The 19321-nt window shown below is 38.0% G+C and overlaps 1 protein-coding gene across 2 annotated transcripts in view; it reads right to left on the bottom strand.

Annotated features, from left to right (window-relative positions):
• Window positions 1-17824, bottom strand: part of cers6 (ceramide synthase 6) — a 40041-nt gene extending 22217 nt beyond the window's left edge. Inside the window, exons 1-3 of one of the 2 annotated variants that reach the window (XM_017470807.3) lie at window positions 17496-17824; window positions 11322-11427; window positions 7267-7397 (exon numbers count right to left, since the gene is read on the bottom strand). In XM_017470807.3, the coding sequence (XP_017326296.1) occupies window positions 7267-7397; window positions 11322-11427; window positions 17496-17665 (407 nt within the window). In that variant the 5' untranslated portion in view covers window positions 17666-17824. The remainder of the gene's footprint in view (window positions 1-7266; window positions 7398-11321; window positions 11428-17495) is intronic. The other variant, XM_017470808.3, reaches the window with a different exon arrangement.
• Window positions 17825-19321: the final 1497 nt, after the last annotated feature.

Below are 19321 nucleotides of genomic sequence, written 5' to 3'. Positions count from 1 at the left end.
AGCCCTGCAGCCAGCCAATCAGAGCCCCACTACACACTGAAGTGCTCCCTGATGCTAAATTATGCTCGGTAAGCATCCGCTGTGGTTTTAAACATGATGCACAGCCTGTGATGCTGTGATGTTAGTCAGTAAGTCATGACCTGACCATTCCTGGTGAGAGTTTTCCTGGAATGTGACTACAGCTTCTCCCCAGTGGACAAAATGTTAAAAAGTTTTAGAACACCCCCATTTTTCCAGTTTTTATTGAAATTTAAGCAGTTCAAGTTCAGTGAATAGCCTGGAATGGTACGAAGGTAAGCGGTAAACTACCAGATGATCTTTTCAGGGAACAAGTAATAGGTTAACAACTTACAGCTGTTCTGCAGCAATGGAAGTAAATTAAGCCTTGAAATTTGATGCTAATAATTCCTACAGGTGTCCCAACTTTTATTGATTACTTACAAACTCTCTGTATAAAAGCAGTGTTGGAACAGACAGTGTTACTACACCATCTTAAGCATTATTTGGACAGTATTGTACTTCAGGAAGTAGTATATTGCTCTCATAATGGTAACAAAAAGGTAATTAACAAAGGAAGACAGACAGATCTTTATAACCCTTAAAACTGTAGGTCTTTCCTGTTGAGAAATTGCAAAGAAAGCCAAGGTGTCAGTGAGTACAGTTTCCCACACCATCAAAAGGCACTTGGAATCTGGAGGAAACTCTGACAGGAAGATGTGTGGCAAGACCCAAAGCCACAACAGAATCAGAAGACAAGTTTCTGAGAGTCAACAGCTTGTGTGATAGGTGGCCCACAGGACAACAGCTTCAAGCACAGCTCAACACTTTTAACACCCCATTTGAAGCTTTCTGGCAGAGGCAGTCAGGTTTTCATTTGATATCTGTTGATATTTGATAGAGTCCATGATGCCATGTATCCTAACAAAATGTCCAGCTTCTCTCGCAGAAAAACAGTCCCAAAACATTAAAGAGCCACCACCATAATTAACTGTGGGCGTGAGGTACTTTTCCATAAAGCTACCTCTCGGTGTGCGCCAAAACTCTGGCGTTTATTGCCAAAAAGCTCTATTTTGGTTTCATCTGACCATAGAACCCGATCCCATTTGAAGTTCCAGTAGTGTCTGAAAAACTGAAGATGCTCGAGTTTGTTCGGATTGTAGTTTTGAAGACTTTCTGACCCCAAGACACAACTAACTTCTGCAATTCTCCAGCTGTAATCTTTGGAGATTTTTGGCCACTCAAACCATCCTCTTCACAGTGCGTTGAGACGATATAGACACACGTCCAATTACAGGTTGATTCATAACATTTCCATTTGACTGGAACTTCTTAATTATTGCCCTGATGGTGGAAATGGGCATTTTCAATGCTTGTGCTATGTTCTTATAACCACTTCCCATATTGTGAAGCTCAACAACCTTTTGCCGCACATCACAGCTATATTCTTTGGTCTTACCCATTGTTATGAATGACTAAGGGAATTTGGCCTTTGTGTTACAGGAAGTTATGTTGAAAAATTTCCTTTTCCTAGTTACCTAGGTGTACTAAATTTTAAAAAAAAATATCTATGGGAAAATACTTCAAATATATTTTTCTCATATGAATTAATAGGGGTGCCAATAATTGCCGCAGACTTATATTTAACAAAATATCTTTTTTGGATAAAACTGTTTTGTTTGCAATTGTTTGAGACCCATGAGAGTATTTTTGTGAATTTTTTTGAACAAAAGATCATAAAGGTGCCAATAGTAGTGGAAAGCACTGTACACATACAAACACACATATATACAGCAGTAAGGTTTACCCTACTGTATAAACATATAAAGAAATTTTTATTAAACTGCTTCCTAGATTTTCATGATATAGTAGGGCTGGGCAATATGATGATATAATATTGTGATCAATTTTGTCACAATACATTTTTCAGAGATTTCGTAGATATTGTTACATGTTTTTATCATTTAAAAAAATTAATTAATTAGAAACTGACTGGAAGCTAGTGATTTAATGTTACATTTCAAGGATTTTGTACTTGAAACTGAAAAAAAGAGATCTTTTTGTTTACAATTTTTTAAATATTGTTCTCTTTTTCAGTGTTCATTAATTTTTTATATTAATAAAAATGATATTTAAATATATTTTAAAAATACATATCGTGATACATATTGTGTATTGTAGAAACGCCGTCAATGTTATATCACCCACCCATATGATATAGTATGTATATTATTCATAGAGGAAAAAATAAGTAATAAAGCATGCTATTTTAGGATATTTGTATTGTTTTACTACCTTTTTCATGCGTTACACAGCAATGCAAATAATGATGGCCTTGAAATACACAGCTACTATGAGAACAATACAGTAAAAAGGTGTATTTTTTTCTATCTTCACAATAAACAGATCACCATAATAAAGTGAATCAATATAACTCTTCTTAGCAGTGAGAAAAAAAGGTTCTGCAATTACCTCAAGGTCTGATAACTAGAAATAGAATACCAAGCACCAAAAAAAGCAAACCTATGTCTTGTCCCTGAATTAGCATGCTTTGGCATGTCCAGATTCAGATTCAAACCATCTGATTCTAGTTGGACCTTGTACAATGTCACAGAAGCAGAGAAAACGAGGATGCAGCCGTGAATCTAATTCACAGACTCGGTCCATGCTAGAGGACGTCCTGTCTCCTGCTGAGGCACTGCAAGAGCTCGCATGGTGTTACTGCATGACAGAAAGCTCCCATTCTTACTCAAGATGCTATCTGTGCTCTACTGTTTCACATACCCTCCCAGTACATAGCAGGTTAAGCCGTTTTACTGAAGAAATGAGAATTCATCAGTGAGAAAGGCCATGTGTGATGGGTTTTAAGTTCAGTCTGTTCTTGTCGAGAAAAAGGAAAAAATCAATCCTGGCATTTCAACATGAAAAGGGCAGCGGTTCCCTTTAAAACAACAACAACAACAAAAATGGTTAAAATGCATCTATTTGAAGTTCAATCTTGATTAATTGTAAAAAAAACAAAAAAACAAATGAGAATTTACTTAATGATAGGTCAAGGCAGTTGCTTGGCAACAGGTTAGTCAAACAGTATGAGAGAGAGAGAGAGAGAGAGAGAGAGAGAGAGAAAGCAAGAGAGCGAGAGAGAGCGATACAGTGAAAGTGAGAGAGCGCGAGAAAGTGAGAGAGAGTTTGCAGTACTGTACAATCAGGGTTATTAATATATGATTACTGGTTACTGAGCTGAAGCACTCTGTGCTTAAGACATGTCTAGAAGTATGGATGCAGATATGCTACAAACACCTCTGCTAGTCTCACCGGCACATATTTGAATGGAAAATGCAAATATGACTGGAAATATGATTTATGACTGTTTTTCTCCACTCTTAAGCGCTCCGTCAAAAATCTGACACTGACCACGCACACTGTGGAATGCTAAAGTCATATGGTGTTTCTATGACAACTTCGATTATTCCTTGCAGCTCTGTAGGCGTTGAGAAATCCAATCTCGCTTCGGCATTCACTCTGACTTACAGGACCAGAAGGTGTGAGAATCATAGTGAACGGGGGAACAGGGCAATTCTTATGAGGACGTATACACTGAATTGCCAGTTTATTAGGTACACCCACCTCATATCTATTCTTAATGGTCGCAGGTGCATTTTCTAGGTGTACAATTACTGACTGTAGCCCATTTACTGCTATGTAAGGAATGAACCATGACTGGGTGTCCTGTTTCAAGAAAATATCCAATGGGGTGGTGTGATGTGCCTCTGACTCCAGGTGAAGTCTGGGGCATGGTATTATTGATAAGAGCTTTACTCCTGTTAAACCTCAGAAATGGCAATAGAATTTTTTTAAACTTAATTAATAGGACACATGCTTTAGGACACATGCTTTATCTTTTAATAGTTATGTTACATGTTGTGGAACATGAGCAACACAAGCTAGACATGTTACAGCATATAAGCAATCATTCTTACATCAGCCTCTCTCTTTTTCCTCTCTTGAAATTATATAATAAGACAAAAAAAAAAATGCAGCTTGTCATCTTACTGAAAAATTACATAGCCTTCTGTGCAGTAGACTTTCTCATGTCTTGTAACTTTACAGCTTCAACACGGACTGTTCTAAAGCACTGATCCTGGAGACTCCTTCCGAAGGTGCTAAACAGATATGTTATTAATCAAGTCCCTGTGTAGGTTTTTAGTACAGAAACGATAACATCAGAGCAAGTGCATTAATGTAAACTTTGAAATTTTATACTTTAAGACTATAACATTAAAATCAACACCTTCTGACCAATCAGAATCACAGTATTCAACTCCATCGTGGTATACGCACACCATTTATCAATGTCAATATTGATCGCACCTGTGCAGTAGGTGTACCTGATAAACCTGGTGTTGGTGTATTTTTGGGTGTTTTCAAACCTAGTTCGTTTGAGCCCTCCAAATGCTCTCGAAGCGGTTCAACGTATACATGTGAACAAACCAAGTGATCTCAGACCCCCCTAAAAGGACCCAAAAGTGAACCGTACCCAGACCACCTCTGGAGGTGAGTGCGAACTGAGAATGGTTCGTTTGTAGGTCCGTTTGTGGTTCGATTTCTTCGTGATATGTGAAAGCACCGAGGTCCCGGTCCCCTTTGCGTTTCGTTTCGACATGTGTACCTGGAGGCTTGCCGTACCTGCAGCCATGTTCCATCACTGCTGAAAACAACACAAAACCTTTCATCATGTCAGGTCTCTGGGTTGGATGTCAGGAGGAGAGCTGTGCACTTCTTAAATTGCATTAAACGCCAACTATTGTCAACACATAGGAACGTAAAAGTGTTTCTTTTGTTTTATCAAAAAATGAAGGAAAGAGGCTATAACAGCACAGCACTACAATGCTGGGTAAAAGTAAAAAAAAAAAAAACTACAACAGAAGTACATGAGCACCCGTGATAAAATGCATCGAGCGAACTACATGTGAAAACACCCTTTAACACCCCTTTTTGACATACTGTTACATAATGACTAAACTATGGAGGAAGTGAACCTGTAGTTAAGTGCAGCGATTTAACTGTTTCTCAATCACCTCAGTGAAGAACAAGCGAAGACTTGTGCAGAGTAAATTAGGAGCTCATACTGAAGATTATATGGATATTTCCTGCCGAGTGAAATTTCAAGATGTAATTCTCCTAAATTGCACTCAAAAGAAGCCGTGTTTTCTCACAATTAAGAAAATGTTCTTTGCCATAAAAAGAAAAGCACAGATGCAGAATGGAGGCACGTCAGTGTAGAATATGGCTCCGAGTGCTATGGACGGAGAGAGGCTTCACTATAGACAGAGAATGCAGCAGGCAGGATAATGAAGAACTGTATGCCCTGTTTCCCTAATCAACTGTCTCTGGCCTCAATGTGTCCATCACTTTGCCTCAGTTACTGTTATGAAAAGAGGAAATGCAATAGATGGCAACTTGGCAACTTACCACACAAACATCCTGCAGACAAAGAAATAATTACATGGAAATTATATCCAAGCCTGATGCCCTAACTGTTTATAGCCATATCCACGTACAGCAATAAAGCCATATGACGCTGTTTGAGAAGTATGAGCAAGTCAAACCGAAGAGTACTTTTCAGTATGTTGTTTTTAAAATCCAGTCAGGAAGTGTGCAACATTTCAACATCATCTGCAGGGACAGCAGCTGTCGGTTGCAAAAACAGCAAACGTGCCGTGCATAGTGCTGTTTAATTCTCAAATCTGATTGGTCAGAAGATGTTGATTAGTTTTCTATAACAGCACGGCTCTAGTGGGTTTCACACTGGGCATGATTGCAGCGGTCTGAATTCACGTCGTCCCCCGCAGCTGACTCACCTGATTTTATTGAACTACTGTGTATTTGTGCTCATCCTACCTTATCACAAACGCACATGGAGAACACAATGCAATTTTTTTAAAATTAGTTATTGGTTTAAATTAGTTTGCTGCTATTATGTGCAGCAGTGGACCTCTTCTGTGTCCCTTGCCACTCATGGTACACGAACCTTGTGGAAACTAATGATGTCTTCATCGGCAAAAAGACATGTGCAGGCTACTTTACTTCCTGAACAACGAGTTGTGTTTACATACAAAGGAATCGTGGCACAGTTCTAGTGCAACCCAAACTCAGACCCCCTCCTACATGTAGTCTCGGGCTCATTTCTGCGGTGCGCTTCATGTGCGCATGACAGCTTCAACCTGAGTAGTTTTTCCATGCAAACCGTGCTGTGTTTCAGACTAAACTTCCAGTGTGAAAGCCTCCTCTGAGAGTAGTGCTAGCTGTAATTCAAATCCCAGGTTTATATTAACTCACTTATTCGTCTCAGTTACAGATAATTCAAAGGGCCATAGATGCTGGATGCATTACATTATCTAAGACTAATAAACAAATAAATTTTGTTTTTAAAAAGTGTTAAAAAAACGAACAATCGCTAATATGTTGAAGCTTTGTGAGAAGAGACGTTTATCTAATATTTATGGAAGGAGTCCATAAAAGCGCTTGCTTGGTTTAAAAAAAAAAGTTAGGGGATGACTGTTTCAGCTGCTATAAGTGATAACAATAACTAACTTTAACATTAACATTAAACCTAACTATATGTGAGTAAAAAGTACAACATGTTATTCTTTAGTAATGAAATTCATGAAAAAAATTGTAAAACGCTGGCAAATATTTGGAGTGTAAGAGGAATAAAAAACCCTCAGGATGTGCTGCTATAGGCAAATAATCAACTACTCAAATGGTAATGGTAACCACGCCGCATCACACCATACCGCTGTTGATTATTTTCCTATAGCAGCACACACCCAAGTGTTTTACGCATTACACATTGCCTATGATTTGGGAAGAGCAATATAGGTGATGGTGACGGGAACACAAAGAATTGCATGTTGCAACTAAGAGATATCAAGAGAAACAACACAGTGTCCCACTGCTTCATTACTGTGAAGGCAAAGCAAGATCATCGGAGTGTAAACCTTGCCCTGTTTTTCTAGCACTCCTGGAGAGAGTTTAACCAACAGCCGTGAGGTTTAATACACTTTTCTCTCTTCCTACTGTGCCAAGCACAGTGAGTGCAGTTTGTCTTAACAGAAAGAATACATATAAAAGCATTTGGATTACAGCAAATCTGCTTCAGCTTGAAAAACAAAACAAAACATGCTGGTACTGACTTAGCTAGCTACATTTCTATTTACACAGGTTTAAAAAAAAAAAAAAAAAAAAAAATGCTATGACGAGTCTTACATGCTCTCGCAGAAGCGGGTCAGAGTGCTCGGTTTCTCTTGATTGCGTCTCTGTCGAAACCAGCGCTGGATTGTTCTCACGTCCCAGTCCAGCTGCTTTGACAAGCCCTCTAACCTCTTTTCATCAGGATGCTGAGAGACAAAACAATACACGTCACACACTGAGCAGCACTGGTGTACAACCATTCAGAACTATGCCATGTTTTAGCTTCAACCTGGCTGGGCTTAGTTTTGATTAAACCTCATAACCTGACATGATAATAACGACACAGTATGTTATTACGAAAAATAATACAATGAACTAATTGTATAAGTCAACAATTATGTTATGAAGTCCATAATGTTGATTAAAATTATGCATTTTCATTTTTAAAGTACAATAAAACTAGCGCAGGTACCCAAGTCTGCAGGTATCTTCACTAAATTTAACACTTAAAAATACCCAGAACTGTTTTATTGTCATCTGAAATGTAATTTAAACATTTGACCAAATTTGCTGTAGCGATGTACCAAACACACTAGGTACAACACCAATGCAGATCAAAATGTAATAAAATTGTCTACTAGTGTTTATTCTACACCAAGAAAAAATTAATAGAATCACACCATGCCCTGTAGAAGTCACAGAGAGAATGCAGTAGGCTCCTGAATCACTAACAGACAGTTCTCCTGCCATTTTTGGCCGAATTTCCCCGAACTGACGTGTCTCTATGTTTGTTAACTCGACAGCTGGTGGCTAATGCTAGTCTTGTGCGAATGACCCCATGAGAGTGGAGAACTGCAGAGCATCAGACAACCTGCAATATATAGGATTGGTGTCATAATTACATAAGATTGGCAAAAATCTTAAGTTTAACATTGCTCATCATCGGAATCAAGGCTTTGTGTAGCAAAATCACATAAGAAATGGCTGTCACGTGGTTGCTTGCTATTATAAACTCTGGGTTAAAAAAAAAATTCTCACATTTAGGCCTTGCATAAAACATTATTCAGACATACATTATATGGCCAAAAGAATGTGGACACCTGACCAAAACACCTATATATGAGATTGTTGGACATCCCATTCCAAAACCATGGGCGTTAACCTGGATTTGGCCCCTTCCTTTGTGGCTGTAACAGCCTCCACTCTTCTGGGAAAGCTTTCTACAAGATTTTGGAGCGTGTCTGTGGGAATCTGTGTCCATTTAGACAAAAGAACATTTGTGAGGTCAGGCACTGATGTCGCATGATGTTGGCCTGGCTCGCAATCGATGTTTCAATTCACCCCAAAGATGTCCAGTGAGGTTAAGGCCAGGACTTCACACCAACCTCATCAAACCAGGTCTTTATGGACCTTAATTTGTGCACAGATACACAGTCATTCTGGAACAGGAAATGGCCTTCCCCAAACTGCTGCCACAAAGTTGGAAGCATACAACTGTCTAAAATGTCTTTGTGTGCTGTGGTATTAACATTACCCTTCCCTGGATCTAAAGGGCCCAGCCCCAGATCATTATCCCTCCAACAAACTTTGCCCTAAGGCACTATGCATTCCGGTAGTAGTGTTCTCCTGACATCTGCCAAACCCAGATTCGTCCATCAGGCTGCCAGATAGTGAAGCATGATTCATCACTCCAGAGAACATGTTTCCACGGCTCCAGTCCGGTGGTGGCGTGCTATACAGCACTCCAGCCGACGCTGGGCATTGTGCATGGTGATCTGAGACTTGTGCGAAGCTGCACAGCCATGTTAACCCATTTCATGAAGCTCCTGATGCACAGTTCTTGTGCTGATGTTGCTTCTAGAGGCAGTCTGAAACCATTTAGTGAGTAATGCAACAGCAGATAGGTGATTTTTTTTACATGCTACATGTTTCAGTACTCAAGTCAGTGTGTTTTGTACTCTCTCTCAAACTGCCCGTTACAGTACAAATCTAGACTGCCATTACACCCTGTTCACATATTCAATTAGCAAATATCTGTTACAATGAGCAAGCCTGAGGCTGTTCTACATTTTCTCTGCTCCTACAGTGACGAGCTGTCTGACTGTCTGATCTCTGCTAATGCTGGCCAAGTCTATGCTCATTAAGCTGAACATTTGTCAAGAAACCTTTTTTCATTGGTATGCCAAAAATAGTGCTAGCACATCAGCAAATGCTGGCACTGATAAACCTAGGTATGTCACACTCACTCACTTCTACCTTCACGCTGGATCTGTGGAAGGATAACACTCGCTACTGACCTAAGCAAATGCAGGGTCATTAAATGGAGATGTATTTAAAATCATAAGCATAAAATGCTAAAGGGATTTATCAAAGTTCACGTGTGTTTCTTCCTTCATCAATATTCAAGGCTCTGAGTGACTGTGTGTTGCATGCAGCCAAAATGGGGCATATTACAGCGAACATTAACCTGGCCTCAATTTCCAGACACAACAGTCATCTAGAAATAGGTAGTGAGTCGCTGCAATCAGCCCTCGGCTTTTCAGATTCAGACACAGGTCTATATTTTTATACCAAGCCATGCTAACGTTTTTTGGCTGATATAAAATTTTCATTCCTCTCCGAGTGAGATTACTTGATTATAAACGGGTGAGGTCATCTACATCTTACATACGGCGTCACTTATCAGGTTTTTGTTTACAATGTGATGCGTGTGCCTGAACCAGAGTTACGTTTCCTTCCTTACAAACTTCTAGCTCATTCAAAAGATCAGAATCTATACCACATAACTATACAGGTTTCCTATTCATTTCACTGAAGTGACTGAATAATTCATTGTAGTGGGAGTTTAATCTTGTTAGTCTTGTACTCAAGGACACACTAGTAGCACTGTTTTTGTAAGAGCTAACAAGTTTAGAATGATGAGGGCGGATGCATTGAAGACTAACAAACCTTAGAACCTAACAAACAAAGATTAACAAACCCTTTTTTCACTAGTCAAAAAAATTTCTATTTATAGTACCAAAAGCCTTGCATTTTAACAAGGGTTAATTTGAAGCAAACCTTGAAAAATAAGGATAAAATCCCTTATGCAACAGGTCGAAGATCAACTAGTCGTTTGAGACTGAGACTTTGAACCCTGGATTGGAGTATAAAAAAAAAAGTCTACAGAAAGAATTACGTCAACATGCGACTTCTTAATAAACCCAAATGTGAAGTCATTCCTTTCATAAGAATGTCTTGTTTGTACTTAAACAGTGGGCCTCATTTATCAAGCAGAATATAAACAAATTTATTTGTGCATCATTTCTGCAGGAGCATTTACACAACAAATGTGGTATTTATTCAAATCCAGTGAGTTTGGGGAAAAAGCCTGTATCCTAAATTTACATATAAGAAGACTCTCTAATGTGAAGTTCGATTGAGAGGCTTAAAATTGTATAATAACACGAGTTATTGCAAATGTGTAAATGGATTACATTGACAAGTTTTAAAAGCTTATTAAAAGTATTTCAACTGCACATACAGTTTTAATGAAAGTTTTGTGGAACTTGGTCGTTTCATATTAATGACCTACGGTAAAAGAAAGCGATAAAGAAAACAACAAAAAAACAAACAAACAAAAAAAAACCATAAATCATAAATGAACACAAATAAGACCCACCATTCATTTAGGACAAATGAATCGAAGAAGGCAGGTTTAATCTGCAATGGATGAGCTGCATTACTGGAAGATTTAGTGCACACGGCTCACTCAGGAGGTGCTCTTTCACCGTTTAGTTTTCATTTGGTCATTTTCAGCTCTGTGAGCTTTGCCTTTTACGGCGTTTCATTTGGCAGCACTAAATGTAAATCAGCTGTGCTATGAATGTGCTTAGTAATTTATGGTTGCTTTAAATTCATCAACGTACGCATGTGAAATCATTGATACAGAAACTTTTGCAAATCTGCCATGAATTATTACACACGCAATTAATAAATGAGGCACTGTATTCTTATATGCTTCATCACGAATAACTACATACCAATATGGATGTTTAAAGGGTTAATCCTTTGTTGCCCTGTTCAAGAGACAGAAGGATGACCCTAAAATGCAATTACACTGGCTATCAGGAATGAGAAACTCTGCATACCATAGTGATAGCAGTGAAGACCTTCTCCAAAATAGCATTTGTCTGAGCCTTCCGAGGCCCGTTCGCTTGGATTTTCAGTCCCAGAGCACATGGTCTTGCAATGAACCTGACAACAAAAAGACAACATTGTTATCCGGACTATGCTTTTGGGGAGACTTTCTATTCAAAGCATTTTTGTTACATAGCAACAGACACCTGTTCATGTTTCAGAGGAAGATCTGTGTTAGAAATTAGCACCAACACAAAAAATCAACATTACTACACACCACTTCCATTGAATTTAAAGGCCTCACTAGCTTTGCAAGAAGGATGACATTTCTCCATTCACAATGAGACAATATCTGGTCCTACTTACATTTCACAAATACAATGGAAAACATTTTGCTTTCCTCCTTGTAAAGAGCAAGAACATAACCAAGTATGGCAGTATGAAGCACATCAGAAAGCAGATGTTGAGGAAGTAGCTGCTAACAAACCCACAATACATTCAATGCAGAAGTATGTGCTGTAAATCATTCTTGTATGTCTACACAGACTTGTCGAATGGATTCAGAAAAGTATTTTAAACAGTTTGAGTGAAAAAATAGCACACAATGCAGAACATAAATATAGTGTAATGTGAACACATGCCATTGTAGATCTTTTTAAACCTGCAGTACGATTAATCTGTGTTTGGAAAAGAGTGGGTGGTGTTATTTATAACTGCAGTGTATCGGTCTGCACTGGGAACACACACACAAGTCTGTTTCGTCACAGTCCGACTTACCCGTGCAGGACAAAACGTGAGGAAAGTTGAGCTGGAGTCAAGAAGAGTGGGAGGGATAGATAAGAATAACAGGCCTTCTCCACACCTAGCACTTTTTCCATAGTCAATTGTGTTTGGATATAAAAGACTTTTAGTAAATTGAATCCCTGTGCCCCACTCAGAGTGGGGCACAGGGAAGGGGGGTTTGTGAAGCATAGCCAGAGCATTCATGGTTTTATTATTTGTTTATTTATTTATTTATTTTTTTACAGTAGAGGCCTATTTATTATTGACCTCTTATCATTATTAACCTGTTTGACTGGTCACTTGAATTGAATGGCTTTAAACTAGGAACAAGAATGTCTATAAATAATGTTAGCTTGGACCAATGTGCATTGCTGGTTAAAAAAAAGAAGAAAAAAAAGTTTAGGAATAAATATAAATATAATATATATAAAATAAAATAAATTATATATATAAATAAAAGTATGAATGTATTACTTTTATGGATGCACAAAAAGCACTGAATTCTATAGTCCAAGCAACCCCTGGTTGATTGGTAGAACCTGTCATTCCCCAAGGATTGGTTCAAATACCATTGGTACAAATACCAGGTTCAATTACATTTTATTGTTGGTGTGACATTTAATTTGACTCTCTGAATTATCTTTTGTTTATTTTATCCATCAATGCGACACTTGAACTTGTCTACCACTCACAGGTTTTTGCAAATTATCATTTCATTTGTAAATAAATTTTAAATAAATCCATCAATGAACGATCGTCAGCTCAGCTAACGTGATATTTGCGAATAACCAAATTGATTAATTTTAAAACATCTCATTTGAATATATTTTGACACATTTAACAACAAAAAAAATAATATTATTTATATATTTTAATAACTTTCCTACAGACCCCCTGCAATTACACCACTGACCATTAGGGGTCTGCTGAAATGCTGCACTAGACTGTAGACCACGTAATGCATAGTCTAAGTGTATAGCACGTCATTTGAGACAACTTTAGTATTTACTCTCCGGAGCGTGTTTTCGGAATAAAAGTAACGTACCATGTGCAGACCAACTAATCAATAATGAGATTCACTGACAATGATTTTCATAATCAATTATTAACGATTTTATTGATTAGTTGTTGCAGCTCTAAATATTATTAAACATCATTATTTAATATAAAATAAACAACGAGGTCAATTATTGAATAATTCGTTATGCTATAAAATATATCTGTAATGAGGAGGTTCATGGAGTTTATTTTACAGTATGAGTAAAAAAGTTTAAGAACCCATGACTTAAGCAGCAGTTCCCTGATCAATGGTCCTTTGGGACCTTTAACTCTGGGCTGCAGTATAAAAAAAAAAAGTCTACAGAAAGAATTACATCAACTTGGGACTTCTTGATAAATCCGGCAATTAATGTAAATTCATTCATTTCACAAGAAAGTCCTTTTTTTGTTCTTAAACAAAAACTATACTGTGATATTAGTGCTAAGGTGCCCTCCACTAATATTGGCACCCTTGGTAAATATGAGCAAAGAAGGCTGTAAATAATTGTCTTTATTGTTTAACCTTTTGATCTTTTGTTAAAAAATTCACAGAAATACTCTGCTCTCATCAAACAATTGCACAAAAACACAGGTTTATCAAAAACAAAACCTTAAATATAGGTATAGGGGACTGGGATGGCCATGGCAGGACCTTGATTTTGTGGTCAGTAAACCATTTTTGTGTTGATTTTGATGTATGATTTGGACAATTGTCCTGCTGGAAGATCCAACCACGGCCCATTTTAAGCTTTCTGGCAGAGGCAGTCAGTTTTCATTTAATATCTGTTGATATTTGATAGAGTACACGATGCCATGTTTCCAAACAAAATGTCCAGGGCCTCTTGTAGAAAAACAGTCCGAAAACATTAAAGAGCCACCACCATATTTAACCATGGGCATGAGGGACTTTTCTATATGGCTACCTCTCTGTGTGCGCCAAAACCACCTCTGGTGTTTATTTTGCCAAAAAAGCTCTATTTTGGTTTCATCTGACCATAGAACCCGATCCCATTTGAAGTTCTGTAGTAGTGTCTGTCAAACTGAAGACGCTTGAGTTTGTTTTTGGATGAGAGTAGAGGCTATTTTCTTGAAACCCTTCTAAACAACTTGTGGTGATGCAGGTGACTTCGGATTGTAGTTTTGGAGACTTTCTGAACCAAAGACTCAACTAACCACTGCAATTCTCCAGTTGTGATCCTTGGAGATTTTTTGGCCACTAGAACTTGTCCATCATCTTCACAGTGCGTTGAGACAATATAGACACACGTCCAATTCCAGGTTGATTTATAACATTTTCAGTTGACTGGAACTTCTTATTTATTGCCCTGATGGTGGAAATGGGCATTTTCAATGCTTGTGCTATGTTCTTATAGCCACTTCACATTTTGTGAAGCTCAACAACCTTTTGCCGCACATCACAGCTATATTCTTTGGTCTTACCTATTGTTATGAATGACTAAGGGAATTTGGCCTATGTGTTACCTCATATTTATACCCCTGTGAAACAGGAAGTCATGTTGAAAATATCAATGGGAATATACTTCAAATATATTTCTCATATGAATCCATAGGGGTGCCAATAATTGTTGCACTCCTATATTTAACAAAGATTTTTTATAAACCTGTGTTGTGTTTGCAATTGTTTGATATCCATAAGAGCAGAGTATTTTTGTGAAGTTTTTAAACAAAAGATCAAAAGGTTAAACAATAAAGACAGTTTTTCACAGCCTTCTTTGCTCATATTTACTAAGGGTGCCAATATTAATGGACATCACTGTATGATTAAATAGAGGGAGCAGAGACTCAGCGAATGGAGTATGGGCCAAACGATGATGCCTCGAAAAAAATGTGACCATAAAGTATGTCGGTACTCAATAACTCAATGAGTGAGAAATTTTACTGCATAGTGAAAACTGATGTATGGACAAATGCATAAGAGATATACTGATACTCATCTAACACTTTTCCCCTACAAGCTAATTTTGCTACAATCCATATAAAAGTATATGGATAAAGAACTCCTAGTGTGTATCTTTTATGCTGACTGGTAAAGGATACATAAGGTTATTCATGTTAGCGCATAGAGACTTTATAGCAAATGCTCGATCACAGAGAATGAAGAATGTGTTACATCACATAGTATAACTGTCCCATAGAACACCTATTCTTTATACACAACGATATTCATTGCTATTTAATGAGGTCAGTGCAAGTTCTACTGATTTATGAAGCAGTATCATAAATAAATATCTTCATCTGTGCACACCCTTTGGTCGTAGATAAAGTATAGCTTTAATTAGATGCTCAGAGGTGACTCTGATGCTCTGCTGCAAAGTAAACACAGATACAGTATGTGAAGAGAAATATTGCTCAAAAGGTGTACCGCTCTTTGTCCTATAGTCAGAAAAAAGGCAGAAAATTAGGTGTGTGGGGGTTTGTTATGCTTTCCAGGTCAAACAATCCTTGAATGACAATAATAATGACAATGACAATGACAATAATAATGCTGACAAAGAGACAGCTAAAGGTTGGTAGACAAAGAAAAAGAAAAAGCAGTACATATTTCACTAAGACCAGTTAAACAAAGCTCTCAGTCAACTCTCAGACATAAAGGACTCTCAGATATACTTCTCTTTGCCACTGGGCCAGGATCGTTAATGGCAGTGGTTCTTAAGGTAGGGTCCTAGGACCATCAGAGGTCAGTGTAGGGCCTAAACAACAACCTATCATTATAAAATTAATATATTTATGACTGGTCATTTGAATGGAATGGGTTTCATTGAGGCCTCAATAACTTAAAATAGAGTCAAGCTATACAGTAAATAATGTCAACATGAATCTAATCCCTGGTGAAAAAACCCCAATATAAACCCTCATAGAATTTGTGATGGTTTTAATGTTTATAATGGGAATTGTATTGGTTTTAATGGAAACTGTAACAGTATCTGCTGCTAATTTCTTGCCTTCTATTGGTGGCATGTTATATCTAGTGTATACCTTTAAAGTGCACCTATTATGGTTTTTCAAATATTACCTTTCATGTAGTGTGTTCTAGAGCTGTTTGTGAATGTAAACTGCCTGCAAAGTTTCAAAAAACAAAGCGCACGACAAACAGGGTTACTGACTCGCAAAAGAAGGAACCGATTCTGAACAGCTGAAACGAGTCATTAGTAATTCCAGACTTACTTCCTGTACTAACCTACATAGGTTTGTAACAAAAACTCCCTCCTGTGGGCTTCATCGGCTGCTCGCGAACAGACAGAGCTGAAATTCGTTATGGTAGTGGGCGTTTCCTTTTTGAAACACGCTGACAGTGGTAGACTAATCACAACAGACTGGGACATCTGCCCAATCAGAGCAAAGTATGCTCTCTGAAAGGAGGAGTTTAGACTGAATCCTTTAGAACGGATGACTGAACGAGTCGCTTTTGAGACTAGGAGAAAAAGGTGATGCTGCAGTTTAAATTATGAGCACATTAAAGTGTTTTTTGACCTTGATTGCATGTAAATCTATTGTATGAGAACTCTGAAAAAAAATTAGGCACGTTTCAAAACCATAACAGGTGCTCTTTAAGGACCAATAATGGTTTTAATGAATCACTGATCATTTGTAAATGTATTTGTATTGTAACCCATTAGAATTTCTTTGATGGTTTTTTTTCCACCCCCAGCAGGGATGTATGTATCATGTTGGTGGAAAGTTCTATGGCTTGAACGAATACCCGGAATATTATAGTACATGTTTGAATAATGAGCCTAATATCTGTATAAATGGAGGGGGTGTGTGGTATTTAATTGACAGTTAATGGGGTCACTGTCTGCAAAAAAAGTTTGAGAAGTCCTGCTCAAGAGGACATCATTTTGTACCTGGGAGTGCATCTTTAAGTAGATTTTAGAGTAAACCTTAGTAAAGGTCAAATAAAGGTTCAATTATGTAGCTTAAATGCTTTTTAAAAGTAATATATATATATATATATATATATATATATATATATATATATATATATATATATATATATATATATATATATATATATATATATAATACAGCTACAAGAGATGCACCACGACAACAAGGAAAAGTAGAGTTTGGTACCCTTATTTGTCAGAGTGCACACATTAAATCTCTCCAGAGTTTCCTGGCACACAGATGTACAGTACAGTACTGCTCTCTCTCACACACCTTTAAAAGACCTCGCGAGATAACGGGCCATATCGCACTGCTGTCATTGTCTGCATGTGGCAGCGTGTTTCCTAACACAGAGGAACCTGTCCCACTCTTACTGCTCACACACGATTACTCTGAGACCTTCAGCGTCACACACTGGCATTATTCCGGTGAGGATGTTGTGCTGGTAAGCCTACCTCTCAAACACGAGTCGGATGATGAAGATGAAGAAGGCCAGTGGACACGCCACATACAGATCCTCCGCCTGAGGGAACGTGGACTCCTCAGTGTTTTTTAAGTCGGCCCAGGTCACATTATGAGGCAGCCAAAACCTCTCGTTCCAAAACCACACCAGGAATCCAGCCATAACCCCTTGATCCCCTATCTTGGTGCCTTTTGTTTGTTGTTCTTTTTCTTTTTCTTTTGCACTATCCTCTTCTGGATGGTCACAGCTCTCGCTCTCTCTCTCTCTCTCTCTTCCCTGATGTGTGCAGGTCAGGACGATGAAGCAGGCTTGGGTTTTGTTTCACGGTAAAGTAAAGATGAAATCTAAATTGCTTCCTATTTCACATGTAGTGCACTATGTAGCGCGTACAAGCCACTGTTTTGTGCACAATAGAGTGCGCCTATGTAGGAAGTGTGGAGTCATTCAGGCTTCAGCCTAGTCTGCGGTTTACTTAGCCATCACTGATTGGTGGATTCTTCTGTCAGTCAATCCCTCTCTCTCTCTCTCTCTCTCTCTGAGTGTGTGTGTCTGTGTGTGTGTGCAGTTCCTTTTTATTGGCAATTGAATGTGTGGTATAACCCAAGACGCCATATATTAGTAAAAAACAACAGCAACAGAAATTATAATAAGAATAATAATACCTAATATCACCTCTATTAATGATAGATCTGCACCTAAGAACAAACGCTTGTCCACAATGAGCCACGTGTAGCCTATTTAGTACTTGGTAAATCTGGACCTGCTGGGCATAGTGCACTTGACGTATGCACACAACACTTTACTGCTTGTACACTCATTAAGTCAATCATCCGTCCATGTTTTTCTATCCTGCTTTTTTTTTTTTTTTTTTGTAATGATCATTATTTTATTATTGTACTGTTTATCTTGTAACTCCATTAATTAAACGTCTTGGGTTTGCTCAGTCTTAGAAAACTCTTCATGAGATGAATCAGTGTGCTACAGCAGAAAACAGATAAGAATAGTATCAGTCTAGGTTTTTTTTTTTTGTTTTTTTTTTTTTTTTAAACTGGAAGCATCTGTTAGTGGACCTTGGTTATTTATCGCCCTCTGCTGGACCAAGAAGGGTTTATTTATTTATTTATTTATTTAAAAAGTCTTATTTAAGCAGACCAGACTCTCCATACTATATGATTGCATTTGCCAACATGTATGATTAATGGTGTATATACAGCGTATGGATTCAACCCAAACCCCCATTGAACCTTCATGTCGTTGAAAAAGTCAAGACCAAAAAAAAAAAGGAACTGGATCTGGGGGAAAGTGTAGAGGAGGACAGATGGGTAGGTGTGTTGGAAAGAGCAAATGCTTCCTCCTGTTGCTCCCATCTTATCTTAATGCATCTTTAATTAGTTGACAGGGTTTACCTGAGCAAGGCCAGGAAAGCAGATGTCTGTCAAAATGTCCTACCTGTTCACACCAGCAGATCTGTCACACACTTTGGCTCTGTATTACGCTTGAGAGATATTTGGCATCCATTTTCAAAATACTGTCCACACTCCTTAATATTACGCAGAACACTTGTCCACTGTTAACAGTCCCTTTTCAGACTATCTACAGAGCCTCCCCCCTGTAAACCTTATAAGTTTGACTCCATCCCTTTTAGCATGCTCTTAGCTAGGTCAAGATGTCTTTTAGACTGGAAATTTTCCACTCCTCTGCTTCCAGTCCTCCTCAATCTTGAGAAAATTAAATTCACCCTTAGAGGATCCACCGAGCTCTTCTATAAAAGATGGAAGATGGAAGACATTACCTTGATATTTTCAGGACCTGTTCCCA

This window comes from Ictalurus punctatus, chromosome 6 (genome assembly GCF_001660625.3).
Source record: "Ictalurus punctatus breed USDA103 chromosome 6, Coco_2.0, whole genome shotgun sequence".
Taxonomy (NCBI): Eukaryota; Metazoa; Chordata; class Actinopteri; order Siluriformes; family Ictaluridae; genus Ictalurus; species Ictalurus punctatus.
The sequence above is the reverse complement of the archived record's forward strand: the minus strand, read 5'-3'. Positions and strand labels throughout refer to the sequence as shown.